This window comes from Salmo salar, chromosome ssa24 (genome assembly GCF_905237065.1).
Source record: "Salmo salar chromosome ssa24, Ssal_v3.1, whole genome shotgun sequence".
Lineage (NCBI taxonomy): Eukaryota > Metazoa > Chordata > Actinopteri > Salmoniformes > Salmonidae > Salmo > Salmo salar.
The window spans coordinates 26,231,510-26,256,208 of NC_059465.1; the positions used below are offsets into that span (position 1 = coordinate 26,231,510).

A 24,699-nucleotide genomic window follows, 5' to 3' on the forward strand; every position below is an offset into this window, starting at 1 on the left:
CTTCCATACCCATGAGTCATTTTAGGCATACTTTATTATATGGTGTTATGGTAAATGTGTCAACACCAAATTATGATCCAGTTGTCGATGTATTTTTAAACGTTTTCATTGCAGTAAGTATACTATAGGCTAGCGGTATCAGCATTCATTGATTGCAGGTCGTTGGTTTGATTATGGATGTCATACCAAAATTATGCAGAAATATCTCTGGTGCAATATCTTGTGGAAATACAAGAAGAAAAAAAAATTCAAGAAAGAATATGTGGACATCTTTTTTTATGTTTTATTTTTTATTTTCTGGAGTGAATCTCTGCAAACATTTTTAAAAGTTAGATGTTCTTGAAGCATCAAGCCCTCATTAATACACAACAGCCTTGTAACCCTGACAACAAGCAAACAGACATCTTAAATCAAATCAGATAAATTAACATCCAAGCTACAGTAGTTAAAATACCCTAGAGTCTAGGGCCTAGACCATCATTTTCGTCTCAAATACCCAATGAAAGCAACAAATTACAGGGCTAACAGATGGATTGACTTTGATTGCATGGGGGGGGGGGGGGATTTCTAGTGGATTTCATCAGATTTAATTGATCAAAGATGGCTTTCAGGCAACAGCAATCAGGTCAGCCCTACAGATCTCAACATGGCACACAGCTCTTTCAGCACAGTGTTCAGGGCAGTCTGACAGGACGTCCTTCTCACTCACATTGTTCAGAGTTGCCTTATCTCAGAGACAGTTCACTACATGTTCTTCCAGGTATAGTCTCTTCTAGGACAGTGGAAATCATCTCTCTAGAGGATGGCCTTCAAGACTCATAAGACTTATCACTTCAGTTGTTGCTCAGCCCAGCCAGTCAAGATCTTCATCCTCTTCATCGCCAAACAGAGGGGCTGGGGGAGGTCGCCCCTTCAAGCTCTTAGAAAACATGGGGAAAGTATATCAAATGTGAGTTGTGTTCAGTAATCCTATGCTGACCAACCACAAAACACTTATGAGACTGTTGGGAATGAATGAAGTAATTCAGAACAAGTTCCTGTCATAGACATTCAACAGCAGAGGATCCTGCCACTGAATTATATCTTGAAACGAGCTTTATGTTACCTGATGTACTATTCAGTAGGCCACGTAACAGACAAACAAGGGGAACAGAAGCAGTGCGTATAAATCTGAGAGAACTGGTGTGGCTCTACTGATTCTTCCTCACCAGCTCATCCTCCTCCTCCTCAGTGGGTGGTGGTGGGGGTTTGGTTGGGGCTGTGCTCTGGAAAAATGGCTCCTTTCCATTTTCCTCTCCTACTCCCTCAGTCAGACTGAGAGAATAGAACACACAAGTGAGAATGGACGTAGAGTAGAGCAAGGAGGGAGAGCAAGGGGGGAGAGCAAGGGGGGGGATAGAAGGCAGAGAGAGAGGTGCAGGAATTCATGCATATTAGCAAGGGACAACAGACTTATTATGAACATAGATAAGGCTCAGTTGAATGAGACTGGGTTGTGTAGTTCACTGGTCTCTCTAGAAAACTCACCGTACTTTCCCAGGACTGTCATGCAGAGGGCTTGGTGGAGGTGGGGCTGGGTTGGAGGACCTGTGGCTTTGGGGCTAGTTATTTCCAGTTCACCCATGGGACCCTCAATAGTCACACTCACTTTCTTCACCTCTGGGGTAATTACGTCACCTTCTGACTGACTTTCCTGTCCCATCTCAGAGGGCAGATTGTCCTCAGGGTTTATGTCAGTGGGTCCCGAAGCCTTGGTGGTGTTCTCCCCCAGTGGCTCGGGAGATGTTGGTTGTGGCTGGGTTGAGTGTGATTGGTGCTCTGGTTCTGTGTGGATGTCTGATGCTAGCTCCACCTTAGTCGGCTTCTCGGTCTCTGGTACTGCCTCCAGGTGAGCCCTCTCCTGCACATCTCTGGGGTCTCCCTCCCTCTGCCCAACGGCCTCACTAGGCTGCTCTGACTCTGTCCTCTGCTCCTCCTCTTCCTCCCCATTCACATGGCCATCCTGTGGTGGTCTCTCCTCTCTACGCCTCACATCACTGACCTCCACCACCTCTTCTTCCTTTTCACTCCGATGGGACGAAGGTCTCTCAGTAACGCTGAGCAGTTGCAACGTAACACTCTGAAGGGTCAAACACCAACATTAATTCACCCAAATCCCTTTCAGTCCATCTCCATTGTGAATTACACAGTAGTAAGATATAACAGTTTCGATAATTGTCAAGCAGAGATGCAGTACCTTTATGGTGTTGACGATTATACTGAGCACAGCGCTGCCTGTGTAGGTCTCATGTAGGTCAAACTCCCCTCTCAGAGAGTGGAACACTCCGTTCATCACACGCTTCACCTGCCAGGGCACACAGGGCTAGGGTCAAACCATGAAGTACAGGTAAGACAGACACTCAGCTGTGAAACATGTCTGTGTTCCTCTCACCTCCCCTGCAGTGTCCTCTTGGCCCCTTTGCTCTGCCAGCCTCCTTTCCAGCTCAGCCACTCGCCCCTCAAGCTTCTGTTTCATAGCAGATGACTGCTCCTCCAGGCCTGAATACTGAAAGAGAGGAGAACGAGAGAAAAGAGAGAAAGACGGTGAGTGTGTGAGAAAGAGGACTTCATTATGATATGGAGAGAGTTAGCTGCTAATGCTACACCAACATGTAAACACATCAGTACCTTTTCTTGTAGGACCTGCAGCTCCTCGTCCTGTACCTGCTGCTGTAGCAGGCACTGCTCCTCTGAGTCCCTGGACTGCTTCAGAGCTGAGAACTGTTGGAATGCGTTAGAACCACTAAACTCTCACAGATTAAGCTACACAAGTAATTTCCCAGCCTTAGAACTTATGGAATTTCATTGTTGTATAACAACAGTAACAAATCCCCCATTAGCCACACAATATAAAAGTATGTATTAACTCAGGAGTCCAAGGGGACGTCAGGAGAGAGAAAGCTTTGTGTGCGGTATAATATGGGTTAGGCTGTTGACCTTTTTCTGTAGCTGGGTCAGACTCTGCTCCAGTGTGTCCCTTTGCTCTGCCAGTTCGGCCATCTGACGCCCCTGCTGCTCCTTGGCTGAGGCCAACGCCTGCTCACACTTCCCCTTCCACTCCTCCTCCAGGTCCGCTTGCAACTGGGCTAGCTGGAACACACACACACAGTCAGGCGCACACGCACTCACAATTACTCTTCACCCTCTCCCCATAGACAAATATTATTACACCCTGTACAGTACCTGTTCTGAGGCTGCCTGGCCCGTGCTGGTCCTGGCCTTGCGGAGCTGTGTCTTTAGACTGTCCATGTCCTGCTGGCTGCTCCTCCTCAGCTCCTCCATCTCCTCATCACAATGCTGCCTCTCCGCCTGCCACTTCCTCTTCCTGTCTGACAGCGTCTAAGAGAAGAAAGATGAAGCTACCCTCAGACACCGATCTAATTTCAGTTTTAGGTATAGGATTGAAGAGAACTGAGATCTGTAAGCTGATCCTAGATCTGTGCCTTTGAGCAATTTCTACCAGAGACGTAAGTGTTGGAGGCTAAATCTAAAAGTTACGTTTTAATGTCACGTGCACAAGTACATGGTTACGATTTTCCGGGCCCTTCTTTCACACTGCCTGATATAGAGGTCTTGGATGGCAGGGAGCTTGGCCCCATTAATGTACTGGGCCGCCCGCACCACCCTCTATAGCGCCGGGCAATCGAGTGCGGTGCTGTTGCCATACCAAGCAGTGATGCAGCCAGTCAAGATGCTCTCAAGGGTGCAGCAGTAGAACCTTTTTTGAGGATTTAAGGGCCCATGCCAAACCTTTTCAACCTCCCGAGGGGGAAGAGGCGCTGTGCGCGTGTGAGTGGACCATTTTAAGTCCTTAGTGATTTGGACACAGAGGAAATTGAAGCTTTAGACCCGCTCCACTACAGCCCCATCGATGTGGATGGGGGCGTGCCCGTCATCCCATTTCCTGTAGTCCACGAGCAGCTCCTTGGTCTTACTGACGTTGAGGGAGAGGTTGTTGTCCCGGCACCACAGTGCCAGGTCACTGATCTCCTCCCTGTAGGCTGTCTCATCGTCGCCAGTGACCTACCATCGTTGGGTCATCAGCAAATGGAGTGTGGAGTGTAATTGAGACGCCGTCGTCTATGGATCTGTTGGGGCGGTATGCAAGTTGGAGTGTGTCTCGCGTGTCTGGGATGATGGAGTTGATGTGTACCATAACCTGCCTTTCCAAGCACTTCATGATGACAGATGTGAGTGCTACAGGGTGGTAGTCATTGTGGCATGAAGCCTTAGCGTTCTTGGGAACAGGAATGATGGTAGTCATCTTAAAACGTTACAGACTGGGGCAAGGAGAGGTTGAAAATTACTGTGAAGATGCCGGCCAACTGATCTGCGCACGCTCTGAGAACGCGCCCTGCAATACCATCGCGCCCAGCGCCCTTGCGAGAAAACAGCCCACAGACACTGTGCCATACTCACTCGTTCCAGACTTTCTTTGTCAGTCTTCAGGTCCTGCAGCTCCTCCTCCATGTTGTTTACTCTGAGCTCCATCTCTTTGCGTTTCTGCTTCTCTGTACGGTACTGGGCCTGGCCTCGCTCTGACGTCTCCTTTAGCTCTACTCAAAAACACACCTTTAGTCTCACACCAACATAAACACACTCACACTGGCACCTTTCTAACCAATTTAAAACAAAAACATTGTGTTTACAGCACATCATTATGTAAGAGTAGTGCAAACCTTCCAGTTGGGTCTCTAAGGAGGAGATGCATGTGCAGTGTGTGTCACTGTCCTGTAGGGCAGAGGTCAGTTTGCTCTGCAGCTCTGCAGCCCTCTGCTGGTGAGACGTGGCCTCCTGCTGCAGCTGGGACACCCGCGCTGTACATGTGGCCAGCTCCTCTGTCAGACGCACCTGAGCGACAGAGACAAGTACTGTTAGTCAGCGGTGTTGTCTGTCTATACAATACAAGGTCCAAAGGCAGGCTGTGTCCCAATAACCTAAACTAACGTATTTCCTTCATGATCACTAATCTGACTGGAAATAAATCAAGATGTTGGTAACTGTCAGTGTCCAGTCCTTTTTCCAGTGGTCATGAAGGGAAGGCAACAAGGAAAGGAGGCCTTCTCAGAGTTTTGGGACACAGCCAAAGACAGTGCGAGCGGACAGTGGTGATGGTGATTGGCTGGACGTGATGAGTGAAAAACAGAGTTAACATGGAGCCTGACAGCATGATCCTGTGGGAAGAAGATGACTGGTGAATTACGATGACTGATGATGAGGAGGAAAGGGCTGAAGAAAAAAATAAAAAGTCAGCAAAAAAGGGGGACAGGAAGGAGGATGAGTGGAGGAAGGTAGAGCGAGAGCTAACAGGCTCACCTGGCCCAAGCACAGGTCCTGAGGCAGTGCATGCTGGAAAGAGAGAGCAGTCACTACTAAAGGTCCTGAGAGGAACACAGCAGGACAAACAGCCAGGAGCTGCAGCAGTCATTCTGTTAGTGTTTTTGTCTGGGGACTAGACTAATATCCCTAAAGCCATGTTAGATACTGTAATAGAGCCGTTAAGTCACGTGAGAATAATGAGCCCTGGCTGTGATAGTATAAGAGAAGGTTAGTTCCTCCTTGCAGGGTGATGACAGTATATACAGAAGTATAGTAGGGTGGTGGTACTGTGATCTACCTTATCCTGCTCAGCCTGCAGCACCCGGACCTGGTTGTGTTCACTGGAGGACTTCAGGGAATCATTCCTCTGCTCCATCAGCAAGTTACTCTGCTCCATGTATCTGGACAACAACAAAAGAGACAAGCCGGCTGGACACGCAGAGAAAATCAACAGCTGTGTCTGAAATTGGTATGTGAATATGGTGCCATTTCAGATCCCCCAATGTTAACTTCTGCATCAATGTCTGTGTCTTACCTCTGGTTCTGGTTGATGAGCTCCCCAATCTTGTGGTTCTGCTCCTCTACACGTGAGCTCTTCTCATAGACATCCTTCTTTAAAGATTCATTTTCCTGTACAGTAAATATAGTGAGATACAGTGAGAAAAAACATGTAGATATTTTACTGAAGTATTATTAGGGAATTAAATCCCTAACACACCCCCCCAACCAGACTATACCTGAATGATTCTTTGGATGTTGTGCATAATCATGGATGTTTCCATATTGACACTGGGCATAGCCAATGAGTGGCCTCCTTGCCTCTGAAGGTCGTCAACCTGTCAAATCAATGAGAAGTGAAAAACTGATGTCATAATGGAGGTGGAAATGTCTGATACAGAAAGAGAAATAATATTATTATTATTATTATTATTATTATTATTATTATTATTATTATCAACAATAATATTGCTGACCTTTGACGCCAACTGGTCCACTTTATCGGCCACTTTGCCGACAGCCAATCGGATCTCAGTGTTGTGCTGCCGAGCTTCAGTCATGAGGAAGGAAGTGACCTCTCCAGTGCCTCCCATGTATGGCACTGTCTGGGTGGGGTAAATCTGGCCCATTTGTTGAAGTTGAGAGGGAGCCATAGAGGATTGTGGGTAGGCATAAGGCTATGAAAAAACATAAGACTGATTAAATGACGCAACAGAGAATGAAGGAAGATTCATTAGAAGGGAGGTTAGCCTTTAAGTCAGCTCTGCAGCCAATACAAAATAGCAAATTAGTTTAAATGTTTGACAGTTGAACAATAAAGATGACATTTGTCATTCTCACCTGAAAGGCATGGGCGGAGCCTGGCATCACAGGCTGCGGAGTAGCAGTTGTCATAGTGACAGGCATCAAGGCAGAGGGCGGTGCCCCATGGGGGTAGGAAAGCACTGTAGGAAAAATACACATTATGTACAAACTGAGAAATTACATCCCAGGGCATCAACAAACATCGACACCCTGAAAAGAAAGCTTTATAGCAAATCTCAGTCTAATCGGTCTTTAAAAACTGTGATATTAGACCATTTATTGGCCAGCTAAACATGGAGAGTGATGACTCCAGCAGAGGTTGTGGCAGAGCTCACCTTGCACTGGAGCTTGGGGGGCAGGGGAGATCTGCACAGGAGAGGGAGCAGCAGGACGCTCCTTCACTCTGGACACACCGGGGTCCTGAAGGAAGACACTGGTTATATCTAGCATCATTATCTCAGCTCATATTCTGTAGGTGCAGCTATGTGAAAATACAATCCCTTGGACCCCCCATCTCACCTCCATCTCAGAGTCGCTGGAGTCTGGCTGGGAGGAGGGCCCTGCCATGAAGGGCAACATGGGTTGGCCCATCTTGGCCATGCGAGAGATCAGCTTGGCTTTGGTGGCATCTGGATTCTGGAGCCATGGGAAGATGAAGGAGTAGGTTATAACTCATCAGCCTGATAGGGCTTGGGTTACAAACAGGTCAGCTTTGCACATTTTATATTAAAGTCTAATGTTACTCAGAAGAGAAAGCACTCACTGTCAACTGTTCACTGATGGAATTCGACTTTGCCCGAAGTAGTGGTTCGCTGAAAAAGAGAGGATGAAAACAATGAAAGAAGGACAAAGACAAGAAATTAGCTGGGGGAGATGGTTATGAGTGTTCAGGAAAGCCTGTACTCTTACCCTGGTCTCCCGGGGCTTGTAGAAGGGGGCTGAGCGGGCCCTGCTGGGAGGTCCGGGCCCAGGTTCTCCATACTGGGGGCAGGTGAGAGGGCAGCAGAGTCCCGAGACCCAGCACTGGCACGGTCAGACACACTGTCCTTCGCCAACTTCAACTGAGGACACAATAGAAGAGCATGAGGAGACAAAGAAACTCATCAAATGTGACTTTTGGCTTAATGTTATCGGACAGTCCCATTTGAGAGATGCTGGACATCCTACCCGTCGTAGCTCTGCCTCAAAGATAAGTGTGCAGTCTGCTGGGACACAGTTGGCCACTCCTTGGGAGCCGTATCCCAGACTGGGGGGTATCACCATGAGACGCCGGCCTGACTTCCTCATACCCAGCATGCCCTCCTCCCAGCCCTGGCAATTAGAAAGGAGAGAGAGGAAGCTGTAAGTTCCCCATTCCCCTACTACTCTTCTTGAGAACAGAAGCTGCGCCCATACAACCCAAATGACATCAACGACTCACCTTCATCACTTTTCCAGCGCCAAGTTTCAGTCGTAGTAGCTTGTCTTTGTTCAGGTTGGAGTCAAAGACCTGAAACAATAGTTGAATATTACAAGCCCACTGCTGTACCACTACATCCCAGGGCAAAGAGGACACACAGCAATGTGCAAATCACTGAGATCTCTAATGGCACAATAAACACAACGATATCTTACCTGTCCGATGGCATGGTTCTGCAGGAGCCAGCCTGTGTATGCCACCTCCAGGGAGTCTCCATTCTCAACCCCCTGCCCCTCCCCTAGTGTCAGGTCCTGCACCACCACCATATCTAAGGAGGGGGCGCTGTTCACTTTTGCCAAACACACCTAAATCAAAGACAAATAGTCAATTCAATCACTTTTATACCTGTTTAATATAATACTAACTCAGAGTCCATCTGCTGTCCTTCACCTCTTTACAAAAGTCCACAGCAGCTTTGTCTGTGTCAAACATGAGGGACCAGTTCTGACGCTGGTCGTCATAAAAAGTGCAGTAGTTGCTGGGCTGAACCTGCAGAAGACAATGGGAAAGAGTAAGAGCTGAGATTCTTTAAGTGAAGCCAACTGGCTCGCTCTTCACTTGCTCAGGTTCTTCTGACACAAACTCACCGTGAAGACGAACCCAACATGAATCGTGGCCGCAGTCACTTGTTTCTGTTGACTGGCGTACAGCAAGAGTTTGTACTACGAAAAAACAGACAGGGAACTTTTACGTCATTGTTAGCAAACTTGCATGATGATAAGCATGTTCAAAGAGACAGAAATCATGAACATTTATTCACATTAAAAAAAAATAAAAGCACATCTCTGCTCACACCTCTCTGGTTGTGTGGTTACCCAGGACTGCAGCTCCAAGCTTTCCTTGTTTCTGATACTGTCCGTTAAGACTAAAAAAAAAGATGCACCATTAATTATGGAGTAAGTCATGAACTCAAAACAAATGAATGGGTCTCATGTCACAGGATCAACAGGGCAGCATTTCAAGTCATTTGTACAGTTTAAAGATACTCACTATTTGAAAGCATGGATAGCTGTAGCCAATAATACCGCAGGAGCACCAGGAGGGCCAGTGGGTTTCTGGGCAGGAGGTCCTGGAAATTAAAACATGCTCTATTGTCAGTAAACACATCTGTTTCACCTGATCATGTTAACCTAACTTTGGTCATATTTCCTTCCATTGCTAAAATTATGTTTTTACCTGGATTCAAGGTCTTCCTAGGCTGTTTAGGGGCTGTATATTGGAAGGATTCATTCCCCTGACTAGGTGCTTGGTCCAGTCCAAAAAGTGATGCCAGCTTTGCCCTGAAATAACACAGCAGGGATCACCAACTAGATTCAGCCGCAAGCTGATTTTTTTCTTGGGCGGATGGTCAAGGAGGCGGAACATACAGTGCATTCAGACCCCTTCACTTTTTCCATTACAGCCTTTTTCTAAAATGTATTTACATAGGTATTCAGACCCTTTGCTACGAGACTCAAAATTGAGCTCAGGTGCATCCTGTTTCCATTGATCATCTTTGAGATGTTTCTACAACTTGATTGGAGTCCACCTGTGGTAAATTCAATTGATTGGACATGATTTGGAAAGGCACACACGTCTATAAGTTGACAGTGCATGTCAGAGCAAAAACCAAGCCATGAGGTCGAAGGAATTGTCCGTAGAGCTCCGAGACAGGATTGTGTCGAGGCACAGATCTGGGGAAGGGTACCAAACATTTCTGCAGCTTTGAAGGTCCCCAAGAACACAGTGGCCTCCATTCTTAAATGGAAGAAGTTTGGAACCACCAAGACTCTTCCAACTATCTCTGCAGCACTCCACCAATCAGGCCTTTATGGTAGCGGCCAGACGGAAGCCACTCCTCAGTAAAAGACACATGACAGCCCGCTTGGAGTTTGCCAAATGGCACCTAAGGAACTCTCAGACCATGAGAAAAAAGATTCTCTGGTCTGGTGAAACCAAGATTGAACTCTTTGGCTTGAATGCCAAGCATCATGTCTCGAGGAAACCAGGCACCGTTCATCACCTGGCCAATACCATCCCTATATTGAAGCATGGTGGTGGCAGCATTATGCTGTGGGAATATTTTTCAGTGGCAGGGACTGGGATACTAGTCAGGATCAAGGGAAAGTTGAACGGCGCAAAATAGAGATCCTTGATGAAAACCTGCTCCAGAGCACTCAGGACCTCAAACTGGGGCGAAGGTTCACCTTCCAACAGGACAACAACCCTAAGCACAGCCAAAACAATGCAGGAGTGGCTTCGGGAAAAGTCTCTGAATGTCCTTGAGTGGCCCAGCCAGAGCTCGGACTTGAACCTGATCGAACATCTCTGGAGAGACCTGAACATAGCTGTGCAGCGACGCTCCCCATCCAACCTGGCAGAGCTTGAGAGGATCTGCAGAGAAGAATGGGAGAAACTCCCCAAATACAGGTGTGCCAAGCTTGTAGCGTCATACCCAAGACTTGAGGCTGTAAACACTGCCAAAGGTGCTTCAACAAAGTACTGAGTAAAGGGTCTGAGAATACTTATGTAAATGTGATATCAGTTTTCTATAAATTTGCAAAAATGTCATTATGGGGTATTGTGTGTAGATGGATTTTGGGGGAAAAAAGTTTATTCATTTTAGAATAAGGCTGTAACGTAAAAAAATGTGGTACAATTGAAGGGGTCTGTATACTTTCCGAATGTACTGTAATTACAAATAATTTGTAGACTGCAAATTGACCGCAAGAAGCCCAAACACAGATAATAGTTGACTAAAACATAATTTCTAACCTTGCTTACATTTGTATACAATCACATCTCTCTATAATGTGTGGGAATACTTTGAAACAGATTTCCAAAAGTAAAAACACTTAGAACTGATTTGCAGTCTCATGTCCAACAAGTCAAAATAAAACACTCTAAACTTGGGGTACCAAATTATATATATAGTGTTATTTAGGTTATTTCTGCAAGCCCATAATATGCAAAAGCCCTATTGGTGTAATGAGGCAGGTCTACTAGGCTCTCTCCTAAGTGAAGTTCAAAAGAGAACACATATGTTCCATAGAGACAAAAAAAAAAACATCTCATTGGATGAAAAGCAAACGCTATTCTGTCAATTCAGTTGTTGCCGTTTCAAGGTCAACAATTTTCTTGCTTCCTGTTCCTGATTTCAGCTGACAACAAATTGAAGTGAAAAGTTATTTTTATTGAGCACAGAGAACAAAAGCCTCATGCCTGGTTTATACAGCCACCACACACTGTACATCAAGACCCATGCCCATACAACAGAGAAAAGCTGCTCTTATGAGCCCTAACATCTGAAAATGTCCAAATCCCAAAGCAACTGCATCCAACAAGTCAAAATGCAAAAATGACGTGTTCATGTTAATAAGTCAAGTAGCCCATTTCCACATTTAACAGGTTGTTGAATGAAAGATGACAAACACAAAACCGTGAATGTAGGTTGTTATAACAGCAGCTCTTACTACGATACAATAATCGTACACACTAGAAAAGCTTACATCATCAGGTATTGCACCATCATCTCTAACAATATGTTGCCATAACTGAAGCATAAATACATCACAAGAACATTCACATGCTTTCCAGCAGAAGAACCATATCACAAATTCACACCATGACCTTCCTCAACTGCCACAGAGACCACCAGCGGCAAATTAATGCTTTGTTCATTATCGAGATGAAAAACATCAGGTTTCATTTGAACACTTCCCTCCAGAGCAGGGCCATACTGACCCTTGGATCTCCCTCCAAAGGTAGTCATTATCCCTCAGAGCAGAAGACATGGTGGGCACCTTGAGGCTTGGGTCTGCTGACGACTGGTGGTGAAGAGTAGCCCGTTTAGCCACTTGTAAGACAGACAGGCATGGGCCACAGACAGGCATGGGCCACCCAACAACACACTAAGTTTCAGTGTTGCCACTCTTAGCGATACCCTCCTCTCCTTTCCCCAATGTCTTGCTCTCCAATGCAGTTACACCACCATGGCAGATTTGACACCATATCACTGGAAGAGCTGTGGAGCTCTGGCTCAGTGTGCTGTCCAGTTTGTTGAGCTGATCTGAAGGAGCAGGCAGCCCTCGCCCTACTGGCCCTAATTAGCAGCATGTGAGAGGAATTAGGAGCCACAACCCTAGCCTCCCCCTCCTTCACTGCTCCTGGCCCAGACAAGGTTTATTCCTCCAAATCATATTAGTCGAGGGAACAATTGCCCCACTAGCCAGGAAATGTTAGAGAGCAAAACAACATGCCCTAGTTGGCAGTTAGCCTGCATTGTTCAAGTGATTGAATAGCTATGAACTTCAGATGAGACATAGCAGACCTATTAATTCAGCAACTGTGGTACCAAACCTCGAACTGAAGTCAGCCTCACAGCCAAATGGGTAAACATATTGGGGTGAAATCAAACTACCCAAAACATAGGATATAGCAAATACAGTGACCTGCAACTGAACCAGTTGCATGAGACAGCTACTGTACATGCAAATCCAATGCATTACTGTCTCTGGGTGAGAGGTGGAGGACAAAGCCTGTCTCAGAACACAGGGCTCTAACTGAGGATGAGCGAAGTGTAAGGCGAAGTCACTCTTTCCTTCGATTTATATTGTGCAAGGCATGCGCCCGACTAGGTCAAATCCGTAAAATCTAATCGTATTGGTCACATACACATGATTGACAGATGTTATTGCGAGTGTAGCGAAATGCTTATACTTCTTTTTCCGACAGTGCAGCAATATCAACAAGTAATCTAACAATATACCAGACTGTGTGTGAGTGGGCTTGACTACTTTAAATTGTTGGTGAATTCGGGGGTAGTTGGCTACAGTGTCAATCAAAATCATTTCGCGCTAGCCATTTTCCATAGCATCGGTGCAGTTTCTGTCAGTGGGTGCAGTAACTAACTAGCTCTGTGAAAATTATAGCCTAGCCTACTTCAATTCAGGAAGTGTCTAAAAAAAAAAAGCAAACAAGCAAGATATCTTAGCTTCCATTAGCTACAAAAAAAAGCACAGCTTCATGTAAAAAAAAAATTGTTCAGCTAGATTGGTATTAGCCAGTTAGCCTGAATGAAAGCAAACTCACCCTCCAGTAGGCGACAAAAAATCTCCATCCTCGTCGTCAGCGGCAAACATTTTGAATGTACTTTCTTTCGTGTAGCAATAATAATTCTCAAATATTATGATTTGTCTTGGGTTGATAAATATAATACTTATTGAGAAATAACAGCGCTAGGACACCCACTAATCTGTCTTCCTGTTTCTTCTGAACATCAGCTGACATATCACCTGATCCATGGTACTGTGAATTGTTCTGCTACGGGGTAATGGCCTTATTTCCCTTTTACGACATAATGTAAATAACGCGATGCACTCTGGGATCATTAGGTAAAAGGTAAACAAAGCAATTTAACATGTTTGCGCTAAAATATCGAGTAAAAAGACATGTAGGGAGCCACCCTTCCAACACCAGTTATAGAAGATAATGACGTATCATACGTTGGCTACAATGTAGAGGGTTTTCTGCGTCGAAAATCGATTATAAGAAACGCTTAACTTGTTAGTAACAAGGTTAGCTAGTCGATTATACTGGTAGCGTAGCTAAGTTGCGTTGTCTGATTTTACCGTTGCCAGTTTACTAGTTAACTTTACCAATGTAAGGTTGAATTCTCACTCTACCTACCAGTTGTCCAACACAATTCAACAAATTGAGCATTATGTTTTATACCCAAGTCCAATGTTATAGACTTTCAAAATAAACACAAGCCGTGGTGGACATGATGCTCTTCTTCTATGGTATTGTACCGACCCTGAGTTTATAAGCGCGGATATCGACTCTGCCGCGGAGCATGCTTTTGGGGCACAATCGATAGCGCGCTGAACTTCAGGCTAGAAGGTCGAGGGTTCGAGGCCTGCTCCCTGCCTGTTTCATTAAAGTATATTGGCGATAGCCATCTACTGTGCTGGATGAAAACAGGATTCCCAAAAATGGAACAAAATACCCCCCAAAAATAAATACACTAAACTAAATCAAACGAATCTGACAGGCTCAATGGGGAGCCTGAGAGGGCGTGTCTTCTGGCGCCAGTACCCCTTGCAAGTCTTCAGATGTAAAATCCTTAAGTCCCCATACCTTTTCTGCCACAGTAATGTCCAGTTTCTTAGATTTGTGCTGTACAGTTAATAAATGTGGCAATGAATGCAACAAAATCCACCTTTTTAGCACACAGGGTATCTCTTGACTGGCAGCAAACATTTACTTCTGGCTGTGGTGCGTCCACGACCATCTTCGCTAACATCACTTATTTTATCTATTTTTATCGCCTCCGCATAGGAGATTCGATGGTTAATCTCCATGAACTCGGGATCAGGATCCCCACCACAATTGCAGCACAGTCGTCCTACACACAGTTCTTCAATATACTCTGTCCGTCTGCACACACTTGAAACATGGACAAATCCTTTACAAGTCTTACACTGCAATGGTTTCGGTCGAAAACTCTTATAGTGTATCTTACATAACCAAACTTCACATGCGTAGGTATTTGGTCTTTATCAAAAAACAACAGGTCTGACAGACTTTCTTATTTTTCTCCATTCACCCATCGGGTCAGACGCCTGGCATCAACACCAGGAATTTTGTAGGTATTCAACCTGAACATCTGTCGTCACCCCTTAGACCAGTGCTCTACTCCGAAGTTCAAAACCCAAAACTTCTGTTTTTCGGATTCTTTTGAGGTGCACTGCAATCTTCCTGTTTTTCAGAAATACACTTAATCAAAATAAGACCAGTCCTGGTCAATCTGACAGACCCCTCTTTTCTCAGCACATAACAAACAGTACTTAAATATTTTCTACACCTCAAACTGGTTTCCCACAAACGCATCCCAACAAGAAGCGATTAATTATCATTCATACACGTATCCTCACTCCAATTTTAGACAATTCCCTTTTTGTTCCGGTTTTTGCTACTACTGTTGTCCTTTCAGACATTCGTCTTCACCGACTTTCCTCGATGTGCTGCTTGATTCGAACTCAGCAACCACTTCCGCTAACTTTCTCGTCTGCAGCTTTCCAACCAATCATCCAACCTCAATCCTTTCTCCCGATTGGCTCATCTGTAAACGCATTAGATAAATGAGACTAACCATGTTGTGAACTGCTAGAGACCCTTTTCCAGCATTTGACACACAGACGTCACGCACAGATGCGCTTGACTCTTGGCCATCGCTATCTGCGCACGTTCAACATAGCCTAGATTTACGTTTTTATTACTTCTAAACAAAATAACGTTTTGGGGTTCTCATACGGTAACAATGATGATTGATTCTTGCTTGAACAGTCGCTAAGATTATATTTGGTTGTGATCTTTGCAAAATAACTATTTTGGATGCAGCCGTTTTTAGCTAGAATGCTATTGCTCATTGATATGGGCTGTAGCAAAACCTAGCCAAATAGTCATTTTACTGGTTGTGTTTTTTGAATATAATGCATTTGTGATGATGTCACAAACATTATATTAAGCAGGACATTCATACGAGCCGTAAAATCCAATTATAATCCAAAAGTAGTGTGAAATGCACTCATAAGCAACATGTAAAAAATGTTTTTGCTGCCGTTCTATAGGAACTACACCTTGTACCACACAGGACTGTTCTGCTAGCACAGACTGGAATATGTTCCGGGATTCATCGAATGGCATTGAGGAGGAAACCACCTCAGTCATCGGCTTCATCAATAAGTGTATCGACTACATCGTACGTAGATATCCCAACCAGAAGCCATGGATTACAGGCAGCATCAGCATCGAGCTAAAGGCTAGAGCTAACGCTTTCAAGGAGCGGGACACTAATCCGGACGCTTACAAAAATCCCGCTATGCTGAGACGAACCATCAAACAAGCAAAGCGTCAATATGGGATTAAGATTGAATCCTACTACACCGGCTCTGACACTCATCGGATGTGGCAGAGCATGAAAACTATTACGGACTACAAAGGGAAACCCAGATGCGAGCTGCCCAGTGATGCGAGCCTACCAGACGAACTATACTCGCTTCGAGGCAAGCAACACTGAAGAATGCACGAGAGCACCAGCTGTTCAGGACAACTGTGTGATAACGCTCTCGGAAGCCAATGTGAGCAAGACCTTTATACAGGTCAACATTCACAAAGCTGTGGGGCCAGATGGATTACCAGGACGTGTACTCAAAGCATGCGCGGACCAACTGGCAAGTGTCTTCACTGTCATTTTCAAACTCTCCCTGTCTGAGTCTGTAATACCTACATGTTTCAAGCAGACCAAAATAGTCCCTGTGCCCAAGGAAGTGAAGGTAACCTGCCTAAATGATTACCGCCCCGTAGCACTCATGTCAATAGCCATGAAGTGCTTTGAAAGGCTGGTCATGGCTCACATCAACAGCATCCTCCTGGATACCCTAGACCCACTCCAATTCGCATACCGCCCCAACAGATCCACAGATGACGCAATCTCAATCACACTCCACATTGCCCTTTCCCACCTGGACAAAAGGAACACTTACAGTTGAAGTCGGAAGTATACATACACCTTAGCCAAATACATTTAAACTCAGTTTTTCACAATTCCTGGCATTTAATCCTAGTAAAAATTATTGTTTTAGGTCAGTTAAGATCACCACTTTATTTTAAGAATGTGAAATGTCAGAATAATAGTAAAGGGAATTATTTATTTCAGCTTTTATTTCTTTCATCACATTCCCAGTGGGTCAGAAGTTTACATACACTCAATTAGTATTTGGTAGCATTGCCTTTCAATTGTTTAACTTGGGTCAAACGTTTTGGGTAGCCTTCCACAAGCTTCCCACAATAAGTTGGGTGAATTTGGCCCATTCCTCCTGACAGAGCTGGTGTAACTGAGTCAGGTTTGTAGGCCTCCTTGCTCGCACATGATTTTCAGTTCTTCCCACAAATTGTCTATAGGATTGAGGTCAAGGCTTTGTGATGGCCACTCCAATACCTTGACTTTGTTGTCCTTAAGCCATTTTGCCACAACTTTGGAAGTATGCTTGGGGTCATTGTCCATTTGGAAGACCCATTTGCGACCAAGCTTTAACTTCCTGACTGATGTTTTGAGATGTTGCCTCAATATATCCACATCATTTTTCTCCCTCATGATGCCATCTATTTTGTGAAGTGCACCAGTCCCTCCTGCAGCAAAGCACACCCACAACATGATGCTGCCACCCCCGTGCTTCACGGTTGGGATGGTGTTCTTCAGCTTGCAAGCCTCCCCCTTTTTCCTCCAAACATAACGATGGTCATTATGGCCAAACAGTTATATTTTTGGTTCATCAGACCAGAGGACATTTCTCCAAAAAGTACGCTCTTTGTCCCCATGTGCATTTGCAAATCGTAGTCTGGCTTTTTTATGGCGGTTTTGGAGCAGTGGCTTCTTCCTTGCTGAGCAGCCTTTCAGGTTATGTCGATATAGGACTCGTTTTACTGTTTCCTCCAGCATCTTCACAAGGTCTGTGAAGATGAAAATCTGGACCCCTACAAATCAGCCGGGCTAGACAATCTGTACCCTTTCTTTCTAAAATTATCTGCCGAAATTGTTGCAACCCCTATTACTAGCCTGTTCAACCTCTCTTTCGTGTCGTCTGAGATTCCTAAAGATTGGAAAGCAGCTGCTGTCATCCCCCTCTTCAAAGGAGGGGACACTCTTAACCCAAACTAATACCGACCTATATCTATCCTACCCTGCCTTTCTAAGGTCTTCGAAAGCCAAGTCAACAAACAGATTTCCGACCATTTCGAATCCTACCGCACCTTCTCCGCTATGCAATCTGGTTTCAGAGCTGGTCATGGGTGCACCTCAGCCACGCTCAAGGTCCTAAACGATATCGTAACCGCCATCGATAAGAAACAATACTGTGCTGCCGTAATTCATTGACCTGGCCAAGGCTTTCGACTCAGTCAATCACCACATCCTCATCGGCAGACTCAATAGCCTTGGTTTCTCAAATGATTGCCTCGCCTGGTTCACCAACTACTTCTCTGATAGAGTTCAATGTCAAATCGGATGGCCTGTTGTCCGGGCCTCTGGTAGTCTCTATGGGGGTGCCACAGGGTTAAATTCTTGGGCCAACTCTTTTCTCTGTATACATCAATGATGTCGCTCTTGCTGCTGGTGAGTCTCTGATCCACCTCTACGCAGACGACACCATTCTGTATACTTCTGGCCCTTCTTTGGACACTGTGTTAACAACCCTCCAAACGAGCTTCAAGGCCATACAACTGTCCTTCCGTGGCCTCCAACTGCTCTTAAATACAAGTAAAACTAAATGCATGCTCTTCAACCGATCGCTGCCCGCCCTTTCAGCATCACTACTCGGACGGTTCTGACTTAGAATATGTGGACAACTACAAATACCTAGGTGTCTGGTTAGACTGTAAGCTCTCCTTCAGACTCACATCAAACATCTCCAATCCAAAGTTAAATCTAGAATTGGCTTCCTATTTCGCAACAAAGCATCCTTCACTCATGCTGCCAAACATACCCTCGTAAAACTGACCATACTACCGATCCTCGACTTTGGGGATGTCATTTACAAAATAGCCTCCAATACCCTACTCAATAAACTGGATGCAGTCTATCACAGTGCCATCCGTTTTGTCACCAAAGCCCCATATACTACCCACCACTGCGACCTGTACACACTCGTTGGGTTGCCCTCGCTTCATACTTGTCTCCAAACCCACTGGCTACAGGTCATCTACAAGACCCTGCTAGGTAAAGCCCCCCCTTATCTCCGCTCACTGGTCACCATAGCAGCACCCACCTGTAGCACACGCTCCAGCAGGTATATCTCTCTGGTCACCCCCAAAGCCAATTCCTCCTTTGGCCGTCTCTCCTTCCAGTTCTCTGCTGCCAATGACTGGAACAAACTACAAAAATCTCTGAAACTGGAAACACTTATCTCCCTCACTAGCTTTAAGCACCAGCTGTCAGAGCAGCTCACAGATCACTGCACCTGTACATAGCCCATCTATAATTTAGCCCATACAACTACCTCTTCCCCTACTGTATTTATTTATTTTGCTCCTTTGCACCCCATTATTTCTATTTCTACTTTGCACTTTCTTCCACTACAAATCTACCATTCCAGTGTTTTACTTGCTATATTGTATTTACTTTGCCACCATGGCCTTTTTTGCCTTTACCTCCCTTATCTTACCTCATTTGCTCACATTGTATATAGACTTATTTTTCTACTGTATTATTGACTGTATGTTTGTTTTACTCCATGTGTAACTCTGTGTTGTTGTATGCGTCGAACTGCTTTGCTTTATCTTGGCCAGGTCGCAATTGTAAATGAGAACTTGTTCTCAACTTGCCTACCTGGTTAAATAAAGGTGAAATAAAAATAAATAAAAAGGTCCTTTGCTGTTGTTCTGGGATTGATTTGCACTTTTCCCACCAAAGTACGTTCACCTCTAGGAGACAGAACGTGTCTCCTTCCTGAGCGGTATGACGGCTGCGTGGTTCCAAGGTGTTTATATTTGCGTACTATTGTTTGTACAGAGGAACGTGGTACCTTCAGGCGATTGGAAATTGCTCCCAAGGATGAACCAGACTTGTGGAGGTCTACAATTTGTTTTCTGAGGTCTTGGCTGATTTCTTTTGATTTTCCCATCAAGCAAAGAGGCACTGAGTTTGAAGGTAGGCCTTGAAATACATCCACAGGTACACCTCCAATTGACTCAAATGATGTCAATTAGCCTATCAGAAGCTTCTGAAGCCACGACATAATTTTCTGGAATTTTCCAAGCTGTTTAAAGGCACAGTCAACTTAGTGTATGTAAACTTCTGACCCACTGGAATTGTGATACAGTGAATTATAAATGAAATAATCTGTCTGTAAACAATTGTTGGAAAAATTACTTGTCTCATGCACAAAGTATATGTCCTAACCGACTTGCCAAAACTATAGTTTGTTAACAAGAAATTTGTGGAGTGGTTGAAAAACAAGTTTTACTGACTCCAACCTAAGTGTATGTAAACTTCCGACTTCAACTGTATGTGAGAATGCTGTTCATTGACTACAGCTCAGCATTCAACACCATAGTTCTCACAAAGCTCATCACCCTGGGACTTAACACCTCCTTCTGCAACTGGATCCTGGACTTCCTGATGGGCTGCCCCCAGGTGGTAAGAGTTGGCAACAACACGTTTACCACGCTGATCCTCAACACTCGGGCCCTTCAGGGTTGTGTACTTAGTCCCATCCTGTACTCCCTGTTCACCCACGACTGCGTGGGTGAACTATTCCAACACCATCATGAAGTTTGGTGACGACACAACAGTGGTAGGCCTGATCACCGACAACGATGAGACAGCCTATAGGGAGGAAGTCAGCGACCTGGAAGTGTGGTGCCAGGACAACAACCTCTCCCTCCATATGAGCAAGACAAAGTAGCTGATCGTGGACTACAGGAAAAGGTTGGCCGAACAGGCCCCCATTCTCATCAGACATGGCTGTAGTGGAGCGGGTTGAGAGTTTCAAGTTCCTTGGTGTCCACATCACCAACAAACTAACATGGTCCAAACACACCAAGACAGTCGTGAAGAGGGCACGACAACACCCTTTCCCCGCAGGAGACTGAAAATATTTGGCATGGGTCCCCAGATCCTCAAAAAGTTCTACAGCTACACCATCGAGAGCATCCTGACCAGTTGCATCACTGCCTGGTATGGCAGCTGTTCGATTCCTGACCGTAAGGCGCTACAGAGGGTAGTTCGTACTGCCCGGGACGTCACTGGGGCCAAGCTTCCTGCCATCCAGGACATATATACTAGGCGGTGTCAGAGGAAAGCCGAAAAAATTGTCAGAGACTCCAGTCACCCAAGTCATAGACTGTTTTCTCTGCTACCACACAGCAGGAGGTAAAGAAGTCTAGGACCAAAAGTCTCCTTAACAGCTTCTACCCTCAAGCCATAAGACTGTTGAACAATTAATCAAATGGCCACTAGACTATTTTAAATTGACCCGTCCCCCCCATTTTTTGTACACTGCTGCTACTCACTGTTTATTATCTATGCATAGTCAATTCACCCCTAGCTACATTTACAAATTACCTCGACTAACCTGTGCACCCCGCACATTGACTTGTCCTCCACCAATTTACGCAGATCGCCCTTGTGTGGCAATGTTTGTAAATACAGAAAGGGATCTATTGAGAAACTCTTTACAGTCATGTTTCCGTTTGTCACACGGTTGTAGCTTTTCATGGTGGTAGCTTTTCTAACACAGCGAGTGCAGGTCCAGGGTCAGTTTATTCTAATGGGGTTTTTGGGCTTATCCTACCAAAAAACCTGAAGCAAACAAAAATGACTTGATCAGCCCAATGGGGCACAATTACCGTTGCAGTATACAATGATAACCACTAGAGTGAACTGTTACTCCACTTCAATCATCCCAGTATTAGCAGAAGAAAAACATTTTAAAAAGACTGACCAGGTGAAAGTCATGATCCCTAATTGATGTCACTTGTTAAATCCACTTCAATCATTGTAGATAAAGGGGAGGAGACAGGTTAAAGAAGGATTTTTAGCCTTGACAATTGAGACATGGATTGTGTATGTGTGCCTTTCAAAGGGTGAATGGGCAAGACAAAAGTGCCTTTGAACGGGGTATGGTAGTAGGTGCCAGGCACGCAGGTCAAGAATACACTGTTTCCTGTCTGTATCAAGACAGGTCCACCACCCAGAGGACATCCAGTCAACTTGACGCAACTGTGGGAAGCATTGGAGTCAATATGGGCCAGCATCCCTGAGGAACGCTTTCGACACCTTGTAGAGTCCATGCCCCCAATGAATTGAGGCTGTTCTGAGAGGGGGCTTCCAAGTCAATATTAGGAATGTGTTCCTAATCTCTGGTACACTCAGTGTATACCACTAGTTAAGGGGGGGTGGGGACACTGTAATTAGGATACCTACTCCATTGAGTTACATTTGGATGTGTCAGCAGGCTAATTTATTTAAGCACTATTATGAAAGGATGGGGGGAAAATGTCCCTATAATAGCATTACACAAACCCCAGTATTGGAAATGGATGCTCTTATCTGGCTTTTGATGATGATTGAATAAAAGACAGATGTGAGGGATGAATGGATCAGCACCTCCAGTGGCACCTCCAGCACCTCAGGTTGAAAATAGATCAAATTAATATTAAATAAACATAAGACCACATCTCTTGCTATTAATGATAATTAATTGTAATACCCATGTCTTACTTCCTTGCCAAGTTCATTACAAGCGATAATCTCCACAATATTATTGGCCTATTCCTTGATAAAAGGCTTAGTGGCAATATAATTTTGGATCTGTCATAACAGTGCCATAAATCCATGTGATTGATCATTTGGAATCATGACAAGTTCATCCTAAACAGAAAATGAATGGCGTTAGGAGTTAGTTTGATTGTTGTTGTTGAATGAAGCATTTACGTAATTGTACAAAACAGTAGGGCTAAGCAACAGAATTAATAGCATGAAATTGAGTAAGTATAATAAGTACATGTCTTACTTTGATAGTACGCAAATTATTTCATATTTCTGACTATAAGTACAGTAGCTAGGCTACATATTGGTAGGTGGATGATTTAAAGCACATATCAAACTCATTCCACAGAGGGCAGAGTGTATGCAGATTTTCGCTTCACCCTTGTACTTGATTGATGAATTAAGGTCACTAATTAATAAGGAACTCCCCTCACCTGATTTTATAGGTCTTAATTAAAAGGAAAAACCAAAGACCTGCAGACACTCAGCCCTCCATGGAAAGAGTTTGACACCCCTGATTTAAAGAATCATACCTGAGCAATGAATCATGTCTTGGCATAGCTGTTCATTAGAATGATATGCCACTTGGCTACAGATTTTTATACTGGATACATTTTTTATGCACTGGTTGTGCATACTGATCTGTGAAACAAGAACATTACTACTTCCTGTACATTTCTGAAGAGGTTTTCTTAATTAACTTAGAAATCAATTTCAGCACTAGTACCAAGAAAGCAATCATATCATATGAGAGAGATAATCTAAAGGTAAAATGTTGCATTTGTCATGCTTAAGTTTTGTGTTAACCAAGCTGAACATGTTTATTAATGTACCTATCCTATACCCACTCTGTCACAGGACCAATCAAAAAGCAAAAGAAAACACATACATACAGTGAGGGAAAAAAGTATTTGATCCCCTGCTGATTTTGTACGTTTGTCCACTGACAAAGAAATTATCAGGTTTATTTTAACAGTGAGAGACAGAATAACAACAACAAAAATCCACAAAAACGCATGTCAAAAATGTTGTAAAATGATTTGCATTTTAATGAGGGAAATAAGTATTTGACCCCTCTGCAAAACATGACTTAGTACTTGGTGGCAAAACCAGGTCAGACGTTTCTTGTAGTTGGCCACCAGGTTTGCACACATCTCAGGAGGGATTTTGTCCCACTCCTCTTTGCAGATCTTCTCCAAGTCATTAAGGTTTCGAGGCTGACGTTTGGCAACTCAAACCTTCAGTTCCCTCCACAGATTTTCTATGGGATTAAGGTCTGGAGACTGACTAGGCCACTCCAGGACCTTAATGTGCTTCTTCTTGAGCCACTCCTTTGTTGCCTTGGCCGTGTGTTTTGGGTCATTGTCATGCTGGAATACCCATCCACGACCCATTTTCAATGCCCTGGCTGAGGGAAGGAGGTTCTCACCCAAGATTTGACGGTACATGGCCCCGTCCATCGTCCCTTTGATGCGGTGAAATTGTCCTGTCCCCTTAGCAGAAAAACACCCCCAAAGCATAATGTTTCCACCACCATGTTTGACGGTGGGGATGGTGTTCTTGGGGTCATAGGCAGCATTCCTCCTCCTCCAAACACAGCGAGTTGAGTTGATGCCAAAGAGCTCCATTTTGGTCTCATCTGACCACAACATTTTCACCCAGTTGTCCTCTGAATCATTCAGATGTTCATTGGCAAACTTCAGACGGGCATGTATATGTGCTTTCTTGAGCAGGGGGATCTTGCGGGCGCTGCAGGATTTCAGTCCTTCACGGCGTAGTGTGTTACCAATTGTTTTCTTGGTGACTATGGTCCCAGCTGCCTTGAGATCATTGACAAGATCCTCCCGTGTAGTTCTGGGCTGATTCCTCACCGTTCTCATGATCATTGCAACTCCACGAGGTGAGATCTTGCATGGCCGAGGGAGATTGACAGCTCTTTTGTGTTTCTTCCATTTGCGAATAATCGCACCAACTGTTGTCACCTTCTCACCAAGCTGCTTGGCGATGGTCTTGTAGCCCATTCCAGCCTTGTGGAGGACTACAATCTTGTCCCTGACATCCTTGGAGAGCTCTTTGGTCTTGGCCATGGTGGAGAGTTTGGAATCTGATTAATTGATTGCTTCTGTGGACAGGTGTCTTTTATACAGGTAACAAACTGAGATTAGGAGCACTCCCTTTAAGAGTGTGCTCCTAATCTCAGCTCATTACCTGTATAAAAGACACCTCGGAGCCAGAAATCATTCTGATTGAGAGGGGGTCAAATACTTATTTC

The 24,699-nt window shown here is 44.7% G+C and overlaps 1 protein-coding gene across 4 annotated transcripts; it reads right to left on the reverse strand.

Annotated features, from left to right (window-relative positions):
• Positions 1–269: 269 nt before the first annotated feature.
• fkbp15b (FKBP prolyl isomerase family member 15b) lies at positions 270–14,488 on the reverse strand. Of its 4 annotated transcripts, none has more exons than XM_014171626.2 (29): positions 13,190–14,488; positions 9,296–9,399; positions 9,110–9,188; positions 8,915–8,984; positions 8,707–8,781; positions 8,510–8,608; positions 8,275–8,424; positions 8,081–8,149; positions 7,828–7,971; positions 7,570–7,721; positions 7,424–7,472; positions 7,180–7,296; positions 6,996–7,080; positions 6,697–6,800; positions 6,333–6,533; positions 6,096–6,194; positions 5,894–5,988; positions 5,657–5,759; positions 5,356–5,388; positions 4,719–4,890; positions 4,459–4,595; positions 3,223–3,378; positions 2,977–3,129; positions 2,668–2,760; positions 2,432–2,545; positions 2,237–2,344; positions 1,528–2,119; positions 1,209–1,314; positions 270–919 (listed from the first exon to the last, which is right to left on the reverse strand). In XM_014171626.2, exons 1-28 carry the CDS (start codon positions 13,237–13,239, stop codon positions 1,310–1,312), a joined length of 3,408 nt encoding a protein of 1,135 aa, XP_014027101.2. In that variant the 5' UTR covers positions 13,240–14,488; the 3' UTR covers positions 270–919; positions 1,209–1,309. The 4 variants fall into 4 exon arrangements, with proteins under 4 accessions (XP_014027101.2, XP_014027099.2, XP_014027100.2 ...); XM_014171624.2 differs by lacking the exon at positions 13,190–14,488 and adding an exon at positions 11,843–12,112; XM_014171625.2 differs by lacking the exons at positions 5,356–5,388; positions 13,190–14,488 and adding an exon at positions 11,843–12,110.
• Between the last annotated feature and the right edge of the window lie 10,211 nt (positions 14,489–24,699).

What these genes read in the sequence shown, in the direction of transcription:
- fkbp15b (XM_014171624.2), bottom strand. Translation starts at nt 11,991, where the DNA reads ATGCCTGTCTGTGGCCCATGCCTGTCTGTCTTACAAGTGGCTAAACGG. An exon ending in AGAACCATGCCATCGGACAG is followed by an intron (nt 8,150 to 8,274) that starts GTAAGATATCGT and finishes CTATTGTTTCAG; the next exon opens with GTCTTTGACTCCAACCTGAA. An exon ending in ACAAGCCCCGGGAGACCAGG is followed by an intron (nt 7,473 to 7,569) that starts GTAAGAGTACAG and finishes TCTCTTTTTCAG; the next exon opens with CGAACCACTACTTCGGGCAA.